Here is a 20,177-nt window from a genome sequence, read left to right as displayed (position 1 = left end):
AGGTTGTTAATCTTTAAAGGCTTCTTCTCATCTGACTGCTGGCTTACTGTCTGATTCCTAAGTACTCACACATCTCATGCATTTAAAATGGATACAAAAAAATGGATACAAACTATTAATGGAAATCTTCTCATTTTGATTACATGGCATATGCTTATTTAGTAGTACCTAGGCTTGGCAGTTTCAAGCAGCTATTCTTCCTCATTCACTAGGCTATCCATTATACCTCATTTTCTACATTGCCATATTTTCTAATGGACTGAACAGAAGTTCAGTGCAACTGGCAAAACAGACTTCGAAACCCTCCATAGGTCTGCAGTGGGCATATGAAGAATTGTCTTTTGCTTTCCATTGAGTGGCACAGGAAGAGGACAAAAGGCCAAAATCATAAGCTATCATCTCTGCTATGATCAACAAAATCCGTTTGGATTGCTGTTTGTCTCCATCTGGTTTACAGCTCTAACTCTGTAAGAAATGTAGTCTTGTTTATGACGGTCACTGTCATATGCATATCTGTCTGGACAATATAGCTTAGGGTCATCCATCTATGCACATGCAATTGCTACACAGTTTATTTTTTTCACAGGGGGGCTCCAGAAGGTAACGCAGGCTTACAGAGTTAGGAGGGAAAATAAGCCTGTGAAAGAACCAGTCCTACGGATCCAGTTTATATATATCAGGGTGTAAGAAAATCCAGCATAAAGACATCTTTCAGCTCATGGCCTCCCAGGTTTCTCAGACAGAAGCTGTGCAGCAACATAGCACATAACTCCCTCCAGCGTGGGGAGGAATGAAGAAGGGAGACATGAGCAGTGTCACTGCTGACAAGGTACTCTGAAACATTGTCTTACAGTAAGTCCACAATTCAGTTATCGTTCTTCATTGGCACCACTGGTGTCACCTACCTTTCCTTGTCTATAAGGCAGAGTTTCTAGGCTCACAGCTTCACGGGGTGTGTGAATGTACTAATTGTGCTACAATTGCCATGTGAATTTCTCCTCTGGATTAAGCAGCCCCATCTGCCAAGTTTCCTTCCTGGCTACTTTTTTCTGCCTTCTGCATTGTGAAGGCACACAATTAATTTCTCTGAATTGAGGAACTGCCCCAGCATAGTGTTTTGCCCAGCTGGGTCAGTTCACCAGTCTGGTTCACCGCATAAAAGCCCACATGGTAGCAGGAAGGTGAAGAAGGGATGGCAGCAACTTTTCTGTCAGCAGTGCACACTTAAATACACTTCAAAAACTACCCCATAATTTTTCTTTGCCATGCTTTTGACTTCTCCCTCCCTACAAAACAGTCCAAGAGCATCCTCCCAGTGAAAGAAAATTAGAATGTCACCACATAAACTTGCTGACTTCCCACTTCAAAAATGCCAAAAAATATGAAATATATCTGTTTCTTAGTTATGCAAGTCAACTGACCAATCTGTACGTTCATACTTCCGTGTAGCACACACAAACTACACAGATTACTGATCAAGTCATAAGGTAAGCACACAAGCATGTAAATAAAAGGATTACAAAAAGCGACAAGCTACTGCAACAACCCACCCTCCCCTCCCAACTATTACAATAGCAGGCTATAGCCACCACGACCTTAGTGCAAGGCAAATTTTTAGGAAACACAGAATCAGTTACAATAAAGTAGCAGTGAAAGCTGGGAGATAAAAGCTTTACGAAATCCAGCAATATATAAGGAATTGGGGGGCCCTTAAAAAAACAAATCACAGAACAAAAGGGACTGCTCTGATACCGTGAAAGGTTCTGACCATCCATGTTGCAGGCTCAGGAGCTGGAGAGCATATTCAAGCTTCCTATCATTTCTGTAGTTGCTGCAGGCTATGTGATGCTCAGCTGTAGCCAACATCTACCCAACAGCACAATCATACAGAAGCCACAAATGAATTTCATATTTGAACAAACATCGGCAGTAACTGCCCCAGAACACCGGGGAGCTTGAGGTCGGCTGACACATCTGAACTTTCTGGTTGGCCCAATAGTTGAGTTCAATAAAAACTGTGGACAGCAGTCCAAGTCTAGTACAAGTACAGTGCAGAATTTGCCTTCCTTCTCTTGTTCCCTCCACCCATCCCTGATTTTGCTTTCTCTGATCTCTAGTCAGGACAGAACTTTGTTTTTCTGAGTGTAGGTGGAGTCAAATGACTTTTGGGGGTGGGGAGGGATTCTTATAAAATCTGATGGCTTACACATCCTGAATGAGATTGGTTTGTTCAGAGAGACTGTGCATACAAGGAACAATGAGTAAGATGACCTGGTGGTTTGCAGCACAACTCAAGAACTTACATACGACTGGAAGGTGAAGGAAGAGCTTCATATCCCATACAAGCCTGGGTTACCTGAATAAGGTAATTTCTTTATGCTGTACTTTATTTTTGTTACTTGAAACTGGCTGCTCAGAGCATTCAGCCCCTCTTTTCCATCCTGATATGCTTTGTCAGTAAATTGTGTTATACATCATATTCATTAGACTGGATCTTACTAAAATGATGTTAATGAAGTTAGAAAGGAGAATTTTATTAAGAGGTGCTCTTGAATTTGTGTCTGAAGAGCAGTAACTAGCACGGCTCTATTGTATTTGAAGCTGTGGTGGTATGAGAGCATCAGTAGAGCCAGTCTGAGTGTTAGATGAAGACCAGAAGGTATCTGAGTGTGACAAACAGTAAGTACCTGTTGGCTGGCTGCGTACAAAGGCACATGTGTGAAGGAAGTTTCAGCATAAATTATAATTTATTTCCATGTTTCTTTCCATCTTTCTTCTAATACAACAATTAAAACAAGGTTATATTAGTTAATCTGTTGTCAATTTATTAAAGATCTACTTTGTATTTAGTTTTATGTAGTTGATTTTGCTGAATAGGTCCTACTTCAAGGTAGTCTAGTTGGTGGTCCTGTCCCAGTATCAGCCTTTGGTAAAAGTAGTTTTGCCTTTGTGTACATCAAGTGTGTTTTTCTTCTTTTTCTTTTTTTTTTGGTAAGTCCAAATCCAAGGTAAAGTACCATGCTTGTACTGGAAACCCAAGCCAAACCCCCACTAACAAGTCACGCTTCTTCATCTAAGCATGGAAAAACTTAATACTTGCCTTTTTTATCTTCTTGGGGAACCTGTTTCTGCAAAGTGCTAAGTATCACCAGCTCACAGGGAGTCTACCCAGCCTCTAAGAGAGAGTGAATACAGTTATTTGGGGAGCTTTATGTACGATTTGCATGAAAACAAGAAGACTAGAATTCACGGCAACAACAGTCTTTTCTTGATTCTATCACCAAGTTGTTCTGCAATGTGCAGCAAATATATTAAACGCATTTGCTTTTCTGTAAAAAGCAAATTAGAACATGAAACACAAGATAACCAAGTAACACAAGTATCAGTCTTCACAAGTTTATATGGCACCCTAAAATGCAAGCAGACAGGCAAGCTTTATATAATTTTTTTTATTATTGTCTGATAAACTTCTGAATCATTGACATGAATAAAAGCAGAAGTAGCTTGGAGAACTTGTAGAGCATGAATAGAGAAACACCCCCAGTGCCATAGAAAGTGCCCGTGTAGCTATCCAGCTGCAAAGATAAAGGTTGCACTTTTGCCTGCACGTTCTTCTTGCTGGCAAATTTCACCATAAGGGGAATGATACTACTGGCAGAGCTGTCTGCTCTTGCTGATGCACACACCAAGCACAGACGACAGCATTATGGCTTTCCTGATTGAAACCCCTGTCTCACAGGGCATCCATTCCAGCTGCCATGGGAAAGCTTGGAGGTAGGAGGCAGTGGGAAGCTAGGCAGAATGCTAGTGCTTCCAGGCATGGCTTTACATTCTTTGAGGGATCTTGTGTATGGCCAAGCACAACAGAAAGGGCAGTTTTCCTACAGGTTTTTCCTCCTTTCTTTTAAGAGGTTAGTTTCAGGGGCAAGAGGAGAAAGTGAAGACATGAAAACCTTACCGTTTACTATTACTCAATAGCTAAGAGCAAAAAGAGATCCTGGGTGTTTTTTCAGCTTAGTTTTTTCTCAATTACATGCTTGTAGTAAACTTTCACTTGCAAGTGAAGGAGAGAGGAAAGCAGAGCATGGTGTCAGAAACAACACGTCCACCCATTGCAACATCTATGCTTTCTTCTACTCTGCTCAGGCATTCCAGCAATTCCCTGCAGTATGTAGCTGCACTGCTTTCAAATCTGTAGGGCTCCTGGGAGATAACTACCTCATTAATTAATCACACAACTGAAATAGTAATTTCATTTTGGAGTTGTATGTCACACTGTGATCATTAAAAGAGACCGTCTGAGCTGTGACATAAAAGATACATTTGTGGTCAGGAAAAAGACTGTTCATTTAAGTCTCCTGAGCAGTAGGGCCTGATTTATACTCCTCCTAGGGCAGAGTTTGCCTAATGAAGGTGAAGAGTGCTGGGTGGTGTCAGGAAGTAGTAGATTTTATCATGCCTGTTTTAGTCTGGGTGCTGCCTGGTAAGTAGCAGGATTTCTTCCATCTGTCTTGCGGCAGAAATCATAATCCCTTGCCCAGGCGTGTCCATGCAGAGTGCAGTAATATCAGTATCACTCTGCGTAGGCAGGCTTGTTTAGCCTGAGTGTTGCTCCTTTTTTATGTTCTTCAGTGCCTCAAAACAATTTATGACCATGCCACTTGAGCCCAGCAATATAAGAAGACATGGCTACAGCTTGATCTAGTTTCTGTATTTTCTTATGGTATCTGAGCACTAATACAAGTATTAATGTTTTCAACCTCACAAAATTCATGACCTTTGAAAGTATTAGCTGCATTTGACGACTGAGAAAATGGAGGCATAGCAAGGTCAAACAACTTGCTCAAGGTCACCCAGAAACTGTGGGAATGAAAACCAGATTCCTTCATATAGACCTCAACCACAAGGCATTCCTCTCTCTCGTGGCTGAGTTTTAAGATTTTCAGGATGTTGTCTGAGACCTTGTGCAACTGATTAAACTGTCTGGTTATGTCTGTCACGCAAATGTGTCCAATGCCACATGTTAGTCCGAAGTTTGAGCCAGACACATGGCAGCAGAACAATTTTGCTCCTGATCCTTACAAGGCTCTGATGGCTTCTTTCTGCCACCCTGCTGTAGTGTTTTAGGTCCTCCTGAGATCATGTACCACAGTGGAGCAAATCACAGGACTAATGACTGCTGCATGCCTTTGGATGGCTTCTAGTGGTATGGATTCCCTTAACGCGCATCTTTCCCAGCTGCACACAGGGAAGATAAATGTAAGTATAGTACATTTTTAGCTATCTTTAGCTCACATACTCCCTCTTAGAACAAACTGCTTCCTGTGCCATGTCTTTTTTGGTCTCCTGCATTTTGTACAACATGCCCACTCAGAATTTAGTGTCCATGAAGAAACAAGAAAAAAGTAGGAATGTTTCCCTCCTTCAGCCAGATCCTATGTCCTTCGTGCACTGCATGATTACTCCAAGTTTGTCACAAAACTTCTAAGGGGAAATACTCTTTTTCAGTTATGTGTTTAACAAGATGTGCTTGCCTATTAAGATGTCTTCACAAGCAAGCATGTGCCCCATTTTGGCAAAAATGCTTTGCAGTGCTGGAGCCATGAATGTTTATAAATGCTCAAATGTTGAGGACCCTAAAATTCTTACGCAGTGTTCCTTGCAAGTTACTCACACTACAAAAACGACTATATTGGTTCAGGCCAAAAGGGGATCTTTAAGAGTAGACTAAGCATGAAGTGATACTTCCAAGTTTCTGACTACTTGCAGCTTGGAGACTTCCTGAGCCAGGGACCATTTTTAACATTTGGTAATCCTCAATAGTTTTGTACAGCAGAGATTTATCTAGTATTTCTGTGTAAAGTTTTAGTATCCATAGTATTATATGGCAGGGAGCTCCAAAGTTTCACAGTATACAGGTAGTGTTCAGATGTCCAGTACCCTATCTAATACTGGTTCCCTAATAACACTCCTCAGAGACCAGAGTAACACCCAGTTTCATGCTGAATACTATTTTCAAGATTACGCACGTCCTGTTTACACAGGGAGAAGACCTATTGCCACTGGAATTACTATGAAATTATTGTCATGGTTCTGAATTAGAGTATTGCTTACAACAACAGCAAGAGTTAGTATTACGTTTGTACATTGCCACTCTTTAGTCAAAGTTGCCACTTCACATGGGACTTTAGAGACAAAGCACAAACAGAAGAAACAGTTTTGCAGTATTCCTGGAACTTATGCAATGATTAAATAGACAGTATCAAAGTTGAGAGGATCCCATAGTCAATACCTTCAACTTGAATTCTTTTGTTTTTAAATGTCATTTTGGTATTTGCCAAATGGAAGGTGAAATCTTTCTTTGAGAGGCTGCCATTTCAGGAATGGAAAGTCCACTAGGTTCAGACTTCCAGATAAGTGAAGTAGTTTCCATTTATTTCCATTTACATGGATACCCAGAAGATTGAAACTGACAGATTTCCTGCCCTTTTAAGGTTAGGAATCTTTTCTTTTTTTCTGCCTCTTATTCTGTCACACTAGTGATACCACTCATAGGAACAACTTAGCAAATATCATTATTGTTTATCCATACACACAATTATGACAAGAGGCTGATGGGTACAAACAACGGCCTTGATGGCTTTGAAGTTCGTGAAGTTTATTGCAATGCCCAGAGAATGTTAGAAAGTATGGTATCCTGTCAGGCATTTAATTTTCTAATTGTTTACTATAATGTATTGGTGTATTGGTTTGAATACCAATGAAAACCAATAATGTATTTGTTTGAACAGTGGGTGGGATAAGGTTCTTGAAGTTACTAGAATGGGTAGGATCCTGGGCCTATCTTTGAAAATCTTAGTGCCTGCGTCATCTTTTTTCCCATCGTCTTCTCTCCTATTTTCACATCTGTATGCTTCTTTTTTTCTGCCCTCCTTACCTGAATATTTTTCCTTTCTTTATTTTTTTACTTTCTTTGTTTACTTTCTACTCTGCCTTCTGTCTCCTGGGGCATCTGTTTCCCTGGTAATATTTTCAATTGAACCACTGAAATGCAAATTGTATTTTCACTTGGTAATTACTTGTGTAAGCCATTCCTAGAATCTTTTAATTCATTTCTTTAACACTGAGCCTTCTACTAATTTGCAGATCTGTTAAAAAACCTCACCACCATCACTACCACCTCAGGAAAAAAAACTGAGAGAAGATCTGAGAATTAGAAAAGATGCAGGCCAGAGACAGCAATCCACCAGATGGTGGCTATGGATGGGTTGTGGTAGTGTCAGCCTTCATGGTGACGGGCCTCACTGCTGCCGTCCTCAAGACTTTTGGTCTGTTCTTTGTTGAAATCCAGCAGCACTTCGATGAACTTGCAAGCACCACTTCCTGGATCACATCAGTAACTATCGCCATCTTTCATTTAGGAGGTAGGTAGAAGTGCTCTTCTAGCACTTTATTTTAAGGTCTTAACTACTCAAGTAATTTTGAAGAGCTTCCCTAAAAAAAACCCACAAAACGAGAACATGTAAGGACAATACTTCCTTCTTCTGTCTCTACAGAAAATCGACATTTGCTTCCTCGCATAAAAAGGTATCCATGCCTCAGACATGGAATGGGTTAATGAGGACTCTGTATATACACAGGAATCTGATTGCCTTAAAGAACTTCATGTACCTAGACTCATGATTCAGTTTTCCTACAGGCCTTGAATCAAACTCATTGGACATAGTCTTAAGAACTGCAGAGCTTGTTGGATCAAGCTCTCAAACCAGTTTGTGCAAGTTCACTGGTCTCACAGTGACTGTCACTTTTTCAAAGTACTTTAAGACATAAGGACTGTGACCCTGCCTAGAAGATAAGCCATCTGCTACCAAAATGGTGACTCTCAGTCCTGCTTTCCCCCCACTTCTCCTTTTTGTCTTCACCATGACTCCCCCTTCCTTCCATGTATTGCCAGTTCTGGCTCTCCTTTTTCCCCCTTGGAATGACTCCAAGTCATTGATCTAACAGAAAACTCAACGAGTTAAAAAGAAAAAAAAATTCAGTTCACTCATAGAGAGCATAAGGAAGACAAGACCACGAAAGCAGAGAGTAAGGGAAGAGAGAGTGTACTATTCCAGTCAAAGGCAGTGAGCTATGGGATCAGGTCAAATACCACAGCTCACCAAATGAAGGAGGGAAAAATATCAAACATACTGCATTTGACTCTTACCTTAGTTGTTTACGGAGTCCTTTGTGCCCTTGTAAACTGGATGATCCTTCACTGTTATGGTGAGGATTCCAAACATGTGCAGGCACGAACGGTATAGCATTTGTGAAGTCTGCTTTACATATTCTCATATAGATATATAGTTGCAATAGGTAAGTATCCTTACATAATAAATGCTATCATAGTTTTGTTTGTGAAGACGCTTCGTTGCATAGACATTATATAATTACATGCATCCTACTCAGTCCACGCCTATCAGTATTATTGCTTGTAATTGCAGTACTTCCAAAGATCATGAGCAACTGATCTTTCTTTGAAAAATGTATTCAGAAGAACAAAACAGTAATTCAAAGTCATAGTAAAAAGATAAAGCAAGTCATGGCTTGAAAAGATTTTATCAGTTCCATAAACTGCTATTCTTGATGCTTGATTTGCAGTTTTAGAGCTTGTTTCATTCTGATAGAAATAATTAATTGAAAAATCAATGAAAAACCTGCTTTTCTACCTAATTCACAGACTACAGAAATGAATAAATGGGAATCTATCGATTTGGTTTACAAATTAGACTTATCACTGACCTATTGTGATACTATTTTGTCATTCAGGCATATGAACTTAATGAGAAAAAAAAAGCCAACATAGGAGGATAAAGGAAATCAAAGTCCTGTTTTAGGGGTTTTTTTGTTGGTTTGGTTTTTTTTTAATATATATTTACATTATATAGGAATGTATCAAGGATAGAGCATATTAAATAATAATATCAAGTGTAAACCAACAAAACTGTATTTGCCCAGCCAGGTGTGAGGCTGGCCTACTTCAGAGAAGGCAGCTATAATTTTCAGCAGAAATTGTTTTTCATCCTTTGAAATCCTATGAAAATAATCCTCTTTCAGTGAATACAGCTTGATGGCCAAACTTTCCAAAACCCTTCTGTATAGCAGTTCATAATGTCTTGGGTCACTAGGTAATTTTCCTTATCTTCTCCTGCCTTTGCTTCATTTATAGGGACCAGAAGACTCTCTGCTGAAGATCATCTGAGCCTCCACTTCTTTGAGCATCTTTCCTGGCCTGGCTTAGTCTTTCTTAATATGTTCCTCTGGAAAACCTTCAGTGTCATTTGGCTCAGTATGAAGGATGATCAGTGAATTATTAATTTTCCCATTTGGATCCTTTCAACACCAGCTCTGTGTCTTGTGTGGAAGGAGAGCATGTGCTTCTACTTTTGGGGTTTGCGCCTGCAACAATTTACCACAGCAAGGATTCTCCCCATCACAGAGGGGCCTTCTCTTCGTACTGATATACATCTCCCATCACCTTTCTTTTTGCACTATGATTATCATCCCTTTCCACTGTTTGTAAGTTTTCTGTGTATTGCCCTTTGTCCTTTCAGACTCTGGATCCTAGCTATCTTCTCCATTTCCAGTTCTGTGGCTAGCTTCTTTCTTTCTCCTGCTACCCCATGTTCAATTTCTGCCTATTTCTTCTCCTCATTCTCTATTAAAAGAATTGCTTTTTGGTAGTATTTCTGCTCCAACTGCAGATCTTTCTCTTGTCTTTAAGCACTTCCATGGATCTCTCCTGTTATACTGAGTCTATTTTTCTCTTCTTTTGTTCATCATATACATATGATTCTTCAACTGTACGTGCTTTATCCTGTCTCATCCCTTCACTACATCTTATAGATGATGACTGAATTCCAGTATCATTTTTACATGCTTATCAAATAATTGTATTTTTGATGTAAATGCTGGTGAGACATTTGGGGTTTGTATAACTTCTGCCAGCTACCTGCTGTCAGACAATGTACATCCTGCAGATATTGCAGCCATTAATATCTCTCTGCCAGGTTTATTTCACTTGTCCTAGCTACCAAATTCTCTTCATTCTTATCTTACTTAACACAGGTGAACATACAACAGCCTGCCCCTACAAACTACTGTAAAACCTCCCTTGCTGACTGCCCTCTCTTCGTTGTCTCCCCACTTATTTCAGTTTGTAAGCATGGCCCTCCTTAACCGAATTACGTTTTATCCCCGAGCTCCAGTTTCCAGACTATTAATCAATTGTAAGGAGCTGACTCCCTGTGGGCACTACGAAACCCCACCGAGAACTGGTGGTGTCAGGTGTTGCTTGGGAACCCTCTAGTGGCCATGGTTATCTAAAAAAAATCCTATACTTGGGGTTCGAAACTATCCCCAAGGAACAGAGAGTGCCTTTCCATGATCGGTGTGGCCTTGATCTTAACTCTGTGATGCTGATGGAAAAACAGCCAGGCAGTATAACCAATCCTTAATTAAGCAAAAATATCCCCAACATTTCAGGTGCTTCCAGACAGCGACTGGAGGCCAGTGCTTTGGTTTTTGGAATTGCTGCACCAAGTCAGATCTGTACCTGGTGCAACTTTGCCCTCGTGTGTTGAAGAGTGCCTGCAGTCTGCTGAGAGAAACTGTATCACTGAAATAAAAATTTAAGAAATGGACTGCAAATTTCCTGGAAAAATATTACCTCAAAATAAACCTTGATTTTTGGTCCTTCAAAAAAAATTTGCAATTCCATGAACAGATGATTTTGCAAAGCTTTAGAAGATAAAGATTAGTTTTCTCCAGAAAGTTTTCATGCCAGCCATATCAATAACACAATCTCAATAATACAATTTTTATAGATTAACCTAGAGATTCTATGGCTGGGGTTTCACTTTCTGCTAAAACGCCACACGAATTTCTGTTATGTCGCTAGTTGTATCCTTATGTGAAATTCAGTAGAACTGTTCTGCAAGGAAGGCACTGAAATGCTCTTTCCCTTTAAAAGAGTCCACATATTTTGAATATATTTTAAGATCTGTGCCGCAGGGACAGTAATTTCCCTATCAGCAAGGATCCAATTTTAAAATCTCGATTGACTCCCCCTGTCCAGCAGAATTCAGGCTGTTTGAGACAAGCATTATAAGGGTTTTTCTCCTCCAAATGCTTTATTTGATTGTTCGGTCCTGTCAATCAGCTTAATGTTCCTAACATATTTATCTTTCTCCTATTTTGCTCCTGATCCAGCCCCTGTTGCCAGCTCACTATGTGTACGATACACCCATCGGGCAGTTGTGATCACTGGAGGACTCCTGGCTTTTTCAGGAATGGCACTGGGATTTCTTGGACTCAACATGGTCTGGATGTATGCAACGATTGGCTTCCTACAGGGTATGACTTTATGGATTTCTTTCACCAGCAACTCAGAGCCCTTATTTGAGGGTGCTAATGGTAGGAGTTTTAAAATCTGATTTCTGTTTTGATTTTATGAGCAACTAGAACCAGCAACCCTCTTTAAAGGTCATTTCCCTCATGTCCTACTCTGGAAGTAAGAATTTGTGGTAGAAACCTGCAACGACAAAGAAGGTGAATAACTAGATGCTAGTAATTCTCACCTGCAAATTATATGCAACCAGAACATGAAAAGTGTTGTGTTTTTCACTCAGAGCCAAGAGCTCTGTGAAGGTTTAAAGAACCTAAAGGGTGCTGAAGTACAAGGACATAGACATCCTAAATTTTGTACTTTCTATCCAATAATCTCATGTTTTGAACACAGGCCCAGGCTTTCAGTTGATTCCAATCCTTCCTTTACTCCAGGTGAAAACAGGCCAGAAAGTTGTCTCCAACAGCTATCAGATTTTCCTGGAACAGGAAGCAACGCTGGCAGGGAATAAAGTAAACCATTCCCAGTTCCATGCTGGATGCCTGAGAAAGTATCTGGAATTTGAGCCCTTTGGCAGTCCTGGTCTGCCAAATAGTTTCTAGGGAGCCACTAAAATCACTGTAAGTTAGAGCAGGTTTGAAGCCTGCTTAAAGCAGTCGGGCAAGAAAATGAAGAGCAAATAGAGGTAATACATCAGCTTCCTTCACATCCTCCCTCACTTTCTACCCTGAACACAGCTCAGCTTAACCCGGCGGTCTGATCTAGTACCAGCCTTAATTAGGACAGCATGGACACTCTGACATCTGTCTAGTTTCAACCACATGGACGTGTGATTTCTCACCCAGTGGCAAACTTGTCAAACCAAGGGTTTTTTTTTCCACAGTGAGAATATGATAGTGTATAATTCATACTCCTGCTTTTTTGCTTGAACATACAACTTACTCTTACAGAACACATGCCACAAATATACTCTTTCACATAGCACAGCTGAGCTCATGCTGCTGCTAGGAACAAAAATGTTTTTCTTTACCAGTTTTTAACTTTGCAAATGTAGGAGCACTGACTGCTTCAATTTCCACCCTCACAAAATACCTCAATAGTGTCTAAATGGTGCTATTTGTATTGGTGTTTTTCAGGACTTGGGATTTCCTTTTCATGGACACCAGCCATTAGCATTGTTAGCCATTATTTCTCCAAGAAAAGAGCTTTGGCCAATGCTGTTGCCAGTGCCGGAGAATGTGCCTTTGCATTCACGTTTGGGCCATTTTTCCAGTGGTTGATTGGTCAATATGGATGGAAAGGTGCCCTCTTGATCATAGGTGGCATCCAACTCAATATTTGTGTCTGTGGAGTACTGATGCGACCCCTGGCAAGCAGCTGCCTCCTTGAGCCTAGCCATTCTGAAACTGAGACACCACCTGGCAATGATGCATCTAGGATAGACAAAGAAGATAAGTCTCCCATCACACACCAAACCTTCAACTGGATGCTTGTGAGGCGACTGGAGTTTGTACTTTATGCCATTTTTGGCATATTAGCTGCTATGAGTTTTTTTGTTCCTCCGTTATTTTTAGTTCCACTTAGCTACAGCCTGGGAATAGATGAATCGTGGACTGCATCCCTCCTATCCGTTTTGGCTATTGCGGACTTTGCAGGCAGACTGCTATGTGGCTGGTATGCCAATCTCCACGTTAGCAAAACTATTCATTTGCTGACAATGACAATTACGCTGATCAGTACTTCCCTGATGCTCTTGCCACTGGCTAACAATTACCTGTCCTTGGCAATATTCACTGGCTTCTATGGATTCTTCTTTGGTACAACAGTCGCCGTGCACATTACAGTGCTAGCAGATGTTGTAGGCATGCCAGATTTTGACAGTGCTCTAGGACTTTTCATGCTCATTCGAAGCACTGGAGGTTTTGTGGGGCCTGCTCTTGCTGGTAAGTTAAGATGATACTCTGCCAAATACAGGTACAAGAAGAAAGGGGAATGGTAACCCAAACTGAAAAAATCTGGATCTGGACCCAAATTTCCCCCTTTTTTAGCTCAGGGGTATCTGGACCAAGAAGTATATAAAAGCAAAGAGTCAGTTTAATTCCTCTCCAAAATATCTTGCTCCCTCTCTTCTCTGTGGTGTGAGAGATACCTGTTCAACATGAAAGCAGGGAAGAATGGCAGGGTTCACATGGTGGTGTTCCTGCTTCCTGAATCCCACAGAATCCCACTTGATGGACTCCCACTGTCTTGCTGTGAAAGTGTATCCTTGAGAGTCCCACTGTCTTGCTGTGAAAGTGTACCCTTGAGACAAGCAGCAGATCCATACTTTCGGAGTAGAAACTGAAATTTGAGACTAGTGATGTTGCACAAATGCTGGTATTGTTGGGAGGGTTTCTACACAAGGTCAAATTGAACAGCTTGAAACATTAGGCTATGTGAACCTCAAGGAAATATTCACAGAGATGCCTGCTGTTTTCAGACAGCATTTGAGCTAACCAATATAATAGATGGGGGAGGCAGCACATAAAAACAGTGGGAAGAGAGAGCAGACAATGAGACAGCACATGGATTTATGGGCTGGCAATGAGACAAAGTCATCTTGGAAAAATGCAGAACAAACAAGCTGCAAGCTGTAGGGACTTTACAAAGTGATATGGCAGAAAAATTACCAATGTGACCTGTAAAATGTGGATCTAAGTCCTCATCCAAAGATCACTGCTCACGCACTAGAGTGACTTTTGTGGTAATGACACCACTAATAGCTTGTAAACGGGTCAGACTGAATACTGGAACATTTTAATTTACTTCTGAAAATATAGGAACCAGGAAGATTTATAGAGAATTTGAGACAGAACCGTATCAAAAGTATGTTGGGAAGATCTGAATAAAATACAAACATAACAAGACATTTATATAGTGGCTGGTCACTAGTACTGATTACCTGGGGATCAGTGCCACCCCTTTGCATATATATAGTAAGCTAAAAAGAAGGTATGGAAGAGGAGGGAACCCTAAGTGCTTCTCGAGCTCTTTTCTTCTACTTTAAGAGTAAAATCTAAAAGATTTGGATTCAGAGTTCCTTTACCTAACAGGACCGATGTTAGATTGGAACGACAGCTAGGGAGTACACTAAATGTGGACAAACGTTCCAATGGGAGACCAAGCAAGCAGCCTTCATCAGCCCACAAATGAACCTGCCATCGTACCCACAGAGCAGCCGATACTACCACATATACTGCTGCAGTACTACTAGTATACTACTGTTTTTTCAGTACGGTACACAATGGCATTAGGTATTTTGGTTGGCTTAAAGCTACCTAAAAACCAGGGTCTTTCTGTTAACATCTGTGACTCTTTGTAAAATGATGGAACAGGAAAGCCCATGACACTGCAGGCAACCTCTCCAACTGTGTCTCCAGCAGAGGCCTCTCCTTTCCTTCTTTAAACTCTCTTGTGCTGTACAGTTATGGTCCAAATTACAGCCACTGATGACAGCTACACCACAGAACATGGGGCTACTCAGATACAAAGCTGCATGATTTGGGTTTTTTCTGCCATTACCTTCATTGTCTGCCATGTTTTAGGATGGAAAGTGCTTCAAACTGTATAGCATTTTGTTTTACTAGCAATTCACATACGCAAAGCAAATGAGATGTGAATTGTGTTTCAAATTTTAAAATGCTATAATGGGGTGATGTTCCATGCACGCATGATGTAGAAAGCTGCAATACAGGTATGTAGCCAGCATACTCCCTTTGTGAGAGGATATGTTCACACTGCTGAGTTAATTCACATTAGCCGGTTTTCTGTCAATCACATTGCTGTCATTTGTTTCTCTCCAGGTCTGATCGTAGACATGGCTGGAGATTACAGAGCAGGCTTCTACATGGCAGGAGCCACTCTTGTTCTATCAGCTGGATTTTTAGTTACTTTAGATCAACTCCAACAGAGAAAAGAAAGAAGTCAGACTAATACTAAACCAGAAAAGTCAACATTACCCTACCATTCCGTCCATCTCCTGAAACTTCAAAACAGAAGGTATCAAGAACATGACATAGTGGTGTGACTACATCGGACATCTTCTTATAGCATTTCAGGACATATGGAAGTGTTTTATTTTCTCCAAACTCAATATTAGTAGGATTTATAAAATGATGGAAGTTTTGGATAGGAATGTTTGAAACTGAGGAAGAAAGTCATTCATTTACAAGCAAACCACACCAGTAACCATTATCATATTATTTTGATGTTGAAGTTGCATTTTGACTGTACAAGTCTTCAACACAGTCCCACAGGGCCGCAATAAGCAAAATAGGGAAACTATGGTCTAAATGAAATTACCATGAAGTGTGTATGCAGCAGATAGAAACCCTCCCCCCAAATACAGACTGCAGCCATCACTATCAAATAGGAAGAGGCATCAGCTCACAGATGTTTAGCTTGGGGAAGTAGTGCTCAGTATTTTCAGTAAACAAGTTGGACGTGAAAGCGAGAGTACATGAATATAGTTTTGAGCGAAACGGTTTGCAGGTATTCTGCAGAGCAGGGCTGGGATCTGAGAAATAAATAAACCTGATAAATGGGGAAAGTTACATGAATAATAGAATTCAGTAGACAGAAATGCAGTCCTAAATATCAGAAGTAAAAAGCAAAATACACACACATAAAATGAAGAAGGATTGATGAATAACAGAGGAAGACCTAAGGCTACAGTGGACTTCAAACCGAGTAAGAATCCCAAATACAACCCTATATTAAAAATAGTAAATGTCTTTCTGTGCTATGCTAAGATAGAGGAGATAAAGATGCTTGCAAGGCTTTAACTGGAAGAGGTACATAAGTTGCAAAGAATTAAGCAGAACAAGAATGAGAAAGGTTAAGAAAACACAGCCTAAAGAAAAAGTGTAAGAAATAAAGCTTTTCTGGTTTAGAAGCCAAAATCTGTACAGAGCATGAGAACAGCCTTCAAATCCATAATAGGTTGAGATAAAGAAGACAATTAATTCCTTTCCTTGTTAAGGCAATTAGTAATTGATATAATTTGCAGCAAGGCAGAGTTATGTAATGGGGAAAAAACTTCATTGTAGCCTGTTAAGCATAGAAACAGACTATAGGGAGAATATGAAAACAGGTATCAGAGAATCGATAAGACATGAGAGAGAATCTATTCAGCTGTGCTTCAGAACAGTGGGATGGACTAGATGACTTCCTGAGGTCCTCTTTAGTCCCACATTTCAACTATCCTGAGGCTCTTTGAGCAAATATTCAATTTATGAGAATAAAAAGAGTCTGTATCCAAACCACTTTTTTTTTGGTCATCTGTGAAGCCAAGTTCAACATAAATCACTCATCTAAAATAACAATTATTTAAAAATTTAATTTCACTTACAGGCAATTAGCTGAACCACTAATAAGTCAGCTGTCTGTGAGGGCTTGATTGCAGGACGCACATTGGAAGGGACACAACTGGGTGGGCAGTGTCTTGTAGCAAGGCCCTGAAATTTCTGACAAAACATTTTTCAATCATGTCAATTGAAAAACTTTGATTTTTCTAGACAGTAGTATTCTTCAATCTTCTGCAGTGTTCCAGTATTTAAAACGACTCTTCATTTTAGAAAGGAAGGGGAATTGTTGGAGGGGGGGAGGAATGGAGAGATGTTTAATAGATGCAGTTTCCACCTCTTTCTGTTAAAATTCTGTATTTTATTTACAAGCCCTGTCACCGATTTCTGTATTTTGATATGACCTGACATCTGACATGGGCAGTAAAGAAGGCTAGTGGCATCCTGGGCTGTATGAACAGGGGCACAGAGAGTAGATCAAGGGAGGTGATTATTCCCCTCTGCTCCGCAGTTGTGCATCCATTTTGGGGCACCAAGTACAGGAAAGAAGTTGATAAACATGACTGAGTTCAGCAGAGGACCACTGAGAGGCTGCAGGACCGGGGCTGGTTCAGCCAGGAGGAAAGACAGCTTTGGGGGGACCCAACAGCATCTCCGGCACTGATGGGAGGGATGGAGGAGAAGCAGCCAGGCTCTTCACAGCAGCACATGGCAGGAGGGCGAGAGGCAGCGGCACAAGCTGAAACATGAGAGGCTCAGGCTGGAGCCACAAGGACAACCCAGCAGTGGAGCCGGGGCCCAGGGAGGTTGGGCTGTCTCCATCCTTGGGGGTTTCATGCCCCAATTGGGTGAAGCCCTGAGCAGCCCGGTCTGAGCCCAGAACTGGCTCTGCTCTGGGCAGGGGCTGGGGCTGGAGACCTCCTCAGGTCCCCACCAGTCTGAACAGGATCCTTGGACCCTGTGAAGGGAGAAATGAAAAGTTGTTCTTGTACTTTTTTTGCTAAACGCACTGAATAGTATTAGTCACCTGGACACTCTGTCAGCTGATAACTATGTATGTGTTTAACAGCACAGAAAAAGTACCGAGTGTTTGTATTCATTTTGGGACTGCTTTTACTTCAGCTGCAGCAGCAATATTCCAAGTTAAGTTTCACTGGACTATTACTGCAAGGATTACTTGCAAAGGGCTGTTTTGTTCCAAGCGGCTAATGATGTAGTCAGTGTTGCCTATACTCTCTTCAAACAAAGAGTTTCTGAGATGGCCTCAGAGACTTAAATCAGCAGCTGACCTGCAAGGAGTTTCTCACCCCAAACCACTTAGCCACTCACTGGTGGAAACAGGACTGTGAGGCTTTAGAAAGCACCACCATTCTCTTGAATCCAGGTATGGCCTCCTGAAATTACATGCAAGGAAAGTCATAACTCTGCCTCACCTTGATAGTGCCTGACTGCATCCAAAAGGTTTTCACCCATAGTTGGTCATCCTGCATCTCATGGAGAAAGTCCCATAAATCCGAACAATCCCCTCGGCTCAGAACCTCCAGTCAACCGCGCACAAAGTAGCAGCAAAGAAAAACACTGCCAGAAAGCTATCCAATCTTTTTTCTTTGAAAAAATAAGGTGCAGGAACACAGGCACCACTGCATTCATGGCATCCTCTTGGCATACCTACTGCAGGATTAAGACTACCACTCCTTCTTTACTGTACATTGTTCAGAGATGGAGCACAGGGAGATGAGTCTGATACTAATGACCACAGTTTCACTTGGAAATTACTTCAGGAGGAACTTACTTTCATGAACCAGGCTTTCAGGATGACAACATATTAACAGTGTCTCTGCAAGGCAGTCTACAGGACATGTTGTTGCTTCCTGGAGGTGCCTACAGTTGAGGTAGCAGCAATTTGAGGAATAGCTTCTTTTTAAAAAGCTCCAAATCAGGCCTACAGTGGAACTGTTCAGCCCTGGAAGCCAGATAATACCTACTTCAAAGTAAATCCCCAAACCATGGAGAGATGAGGATCCTCAGCACCAACTGAAAGGCGTATAATCTCCTTATTCACTCCTACTGTACTGTGTTACTGTTAATGTAGATTTAGCACTGAAATACTTGAGTTTCCACTGAAATTCCCATAAAACTCAAAACTAAAGCCTTTACTAAATCAGGTGTCAAGGTACTTATGTTTCTTTGCTCTGTCTGCTGTAGGAAGCTTCAAATGCCAGAGAAAAATAACTATTATCAATTAAGGGAAATAAATTAATAAAAATCCCAGGATCTTGTCCTAGAAAGATGGAATCACACTGGCAACAGCATAAAACCAACTGCTATTGTTTTTAAAAGGTCAAACATGTTATTTTCAGTTACACTAGAAACATTCATTTCCTACCTATCATCAAGATTCACCAGAGTGTCCTAGGCTTGCCACAGGTTGCTGGCTATTACAAAAGGCCTGGGTTGCTTTGGGGTTTCTCCTAAGTACTCCTCCTCTTCCATCCTCTTCTCCTGAAATGTTATCTTTAAAAAGGTAACACCTGTGGAAACCATATGTCAATTCCAGTGACTTTACACTGATGGAGTTAGCAGCACCACCTCAGAGAAATAAGATTTTATAAAAAAACTGAGATAGAACCAGGACGTGGTGTTTCACCTTCTCATCCATCCAGTTCCTCAACAGCAGCATTGTGCACTTACATACCAGGTGGCACCACAGATCCATGATAAAGTTGAGTTTTTTTTCCCTTCCTTCTTATAATATTAACAAGAGATTCATTCAGAACACAAAATATTCAATCAGTTGACATTTTGCTCCCAACACTGCTTGAGACAAGGAAGGGCCAGAGACTGGTTTTGGTATCACATGGATTTTCTCTGTGTCTCAGTTTTGATTCTGACAAGAACAAACAGTACTGCTCAGTTATTACCCTCTCCCAGAAGTGAAGCTTTTCTTCAGGAAAACACATGATTTGACAATGAGCTCTATGACATTTTCAGAGTACTGCGCAAGGGCTGGCATGTTGCTTGGGAACTTGATAGACTGTGATAGCGTACACTTACTGTTTTACACACACTGGTATCTACAGAAACTTTCCCTGCATCTCTTTCACCTTTGAAAATCCCATTGAGTTCATCTGGGATTATACGAGAGAAACACTGAACCATTTGGCCAAATACGCAAGTTTATGCTCTTCACTAATGTTCATTCTTCTTCCTCCCTTTATTTTTCCCTCCACAAAAAAAATGTGTTGTTTCAAACTTTAATGGGTCTAGCAAAAACAATTAGATCCTTCTGGTGTTAAACACAGAATGGTTGAGGTTGGAAGGGTCCTCTGGAGATCATCTGGTCTAACCTCCTGCTCCAGCAGGGCCACCTCCAGGTGGTTGCCCAGGACCATGTCCGGATGGCTTTTGAATATCTCCAAGGATGGAGACTCCACAACCTCTCTGGA

General features: G+C 41.0%; 1 protein-coding gene across 1 annotated transcript; it reads left to right on the top strand.

The window, feature by feature from the left end:
- Positions 1-7,222: 7,222 nt before the first annotated feature.
- On the top strand, positions 7,223-15,455 carry SLC16A13 (solute carrier family 16 member 13). Its single transcript, XM_050913599.1, has 4 exons — positions 7,223-7,424; positions 11,254-11,397; positions 12,526-13,332; positions 15,232-15,455. Exons 1-4 carry the CDS (start codon positions 7,223-7,225, stop codon positions 15,453-15,455), a joined length of 1,377 nt encoding a protein of 458 aa, XP_050769556.1.
- The last annotated feature ends 4,722 nt before the right edge of the window (positions 15,456-20,177 follow it).

This window comes from Gymnogyps californianus, chromosome Z, assembly GCF_018139145.2.
Source record: "Gymnogyps californianus isolate 813 chromosome Z, ASM1813914v2, whole genome shotgun sequence".
Taxonomy (NCBI): domain Eukaryota; kingdom Metazoa; phylum Chordata; class Aves; order Accipitriformes; family Cathartidae; genus Gymnogyps; species Gymnogyps californianus.
Note: the sequence above shows the minus strand (reverse complement) of the source record. Positions and strands in the feature narration are given on the sequence as shown.

Bases quoted from the DNA above. Each gene is read 5' to 3' on its own strand.
- SLC16A13 (XM_050913599.1), top strand. From the start codon at position 7,223: ATGCAGGCCAGAGACAGCAATCCACCAGATGGTGGCTATGGATGGGTT. The intron at 11,398-12,525 runs GTATGACTTTAT...GGTGTTTTTCAG, and splicing joins AACGATTGGCTTCCTACAGG to GACTTGGGATTTCCTTTTCA. The intron at 13,333-15,231 runs GTAAGTTAAGAT...GTTTCTCTCCAG, and splicing joins TGTGGGGCCTGCTCTTGCTG to GTCTGATCGTAGACATGGCT.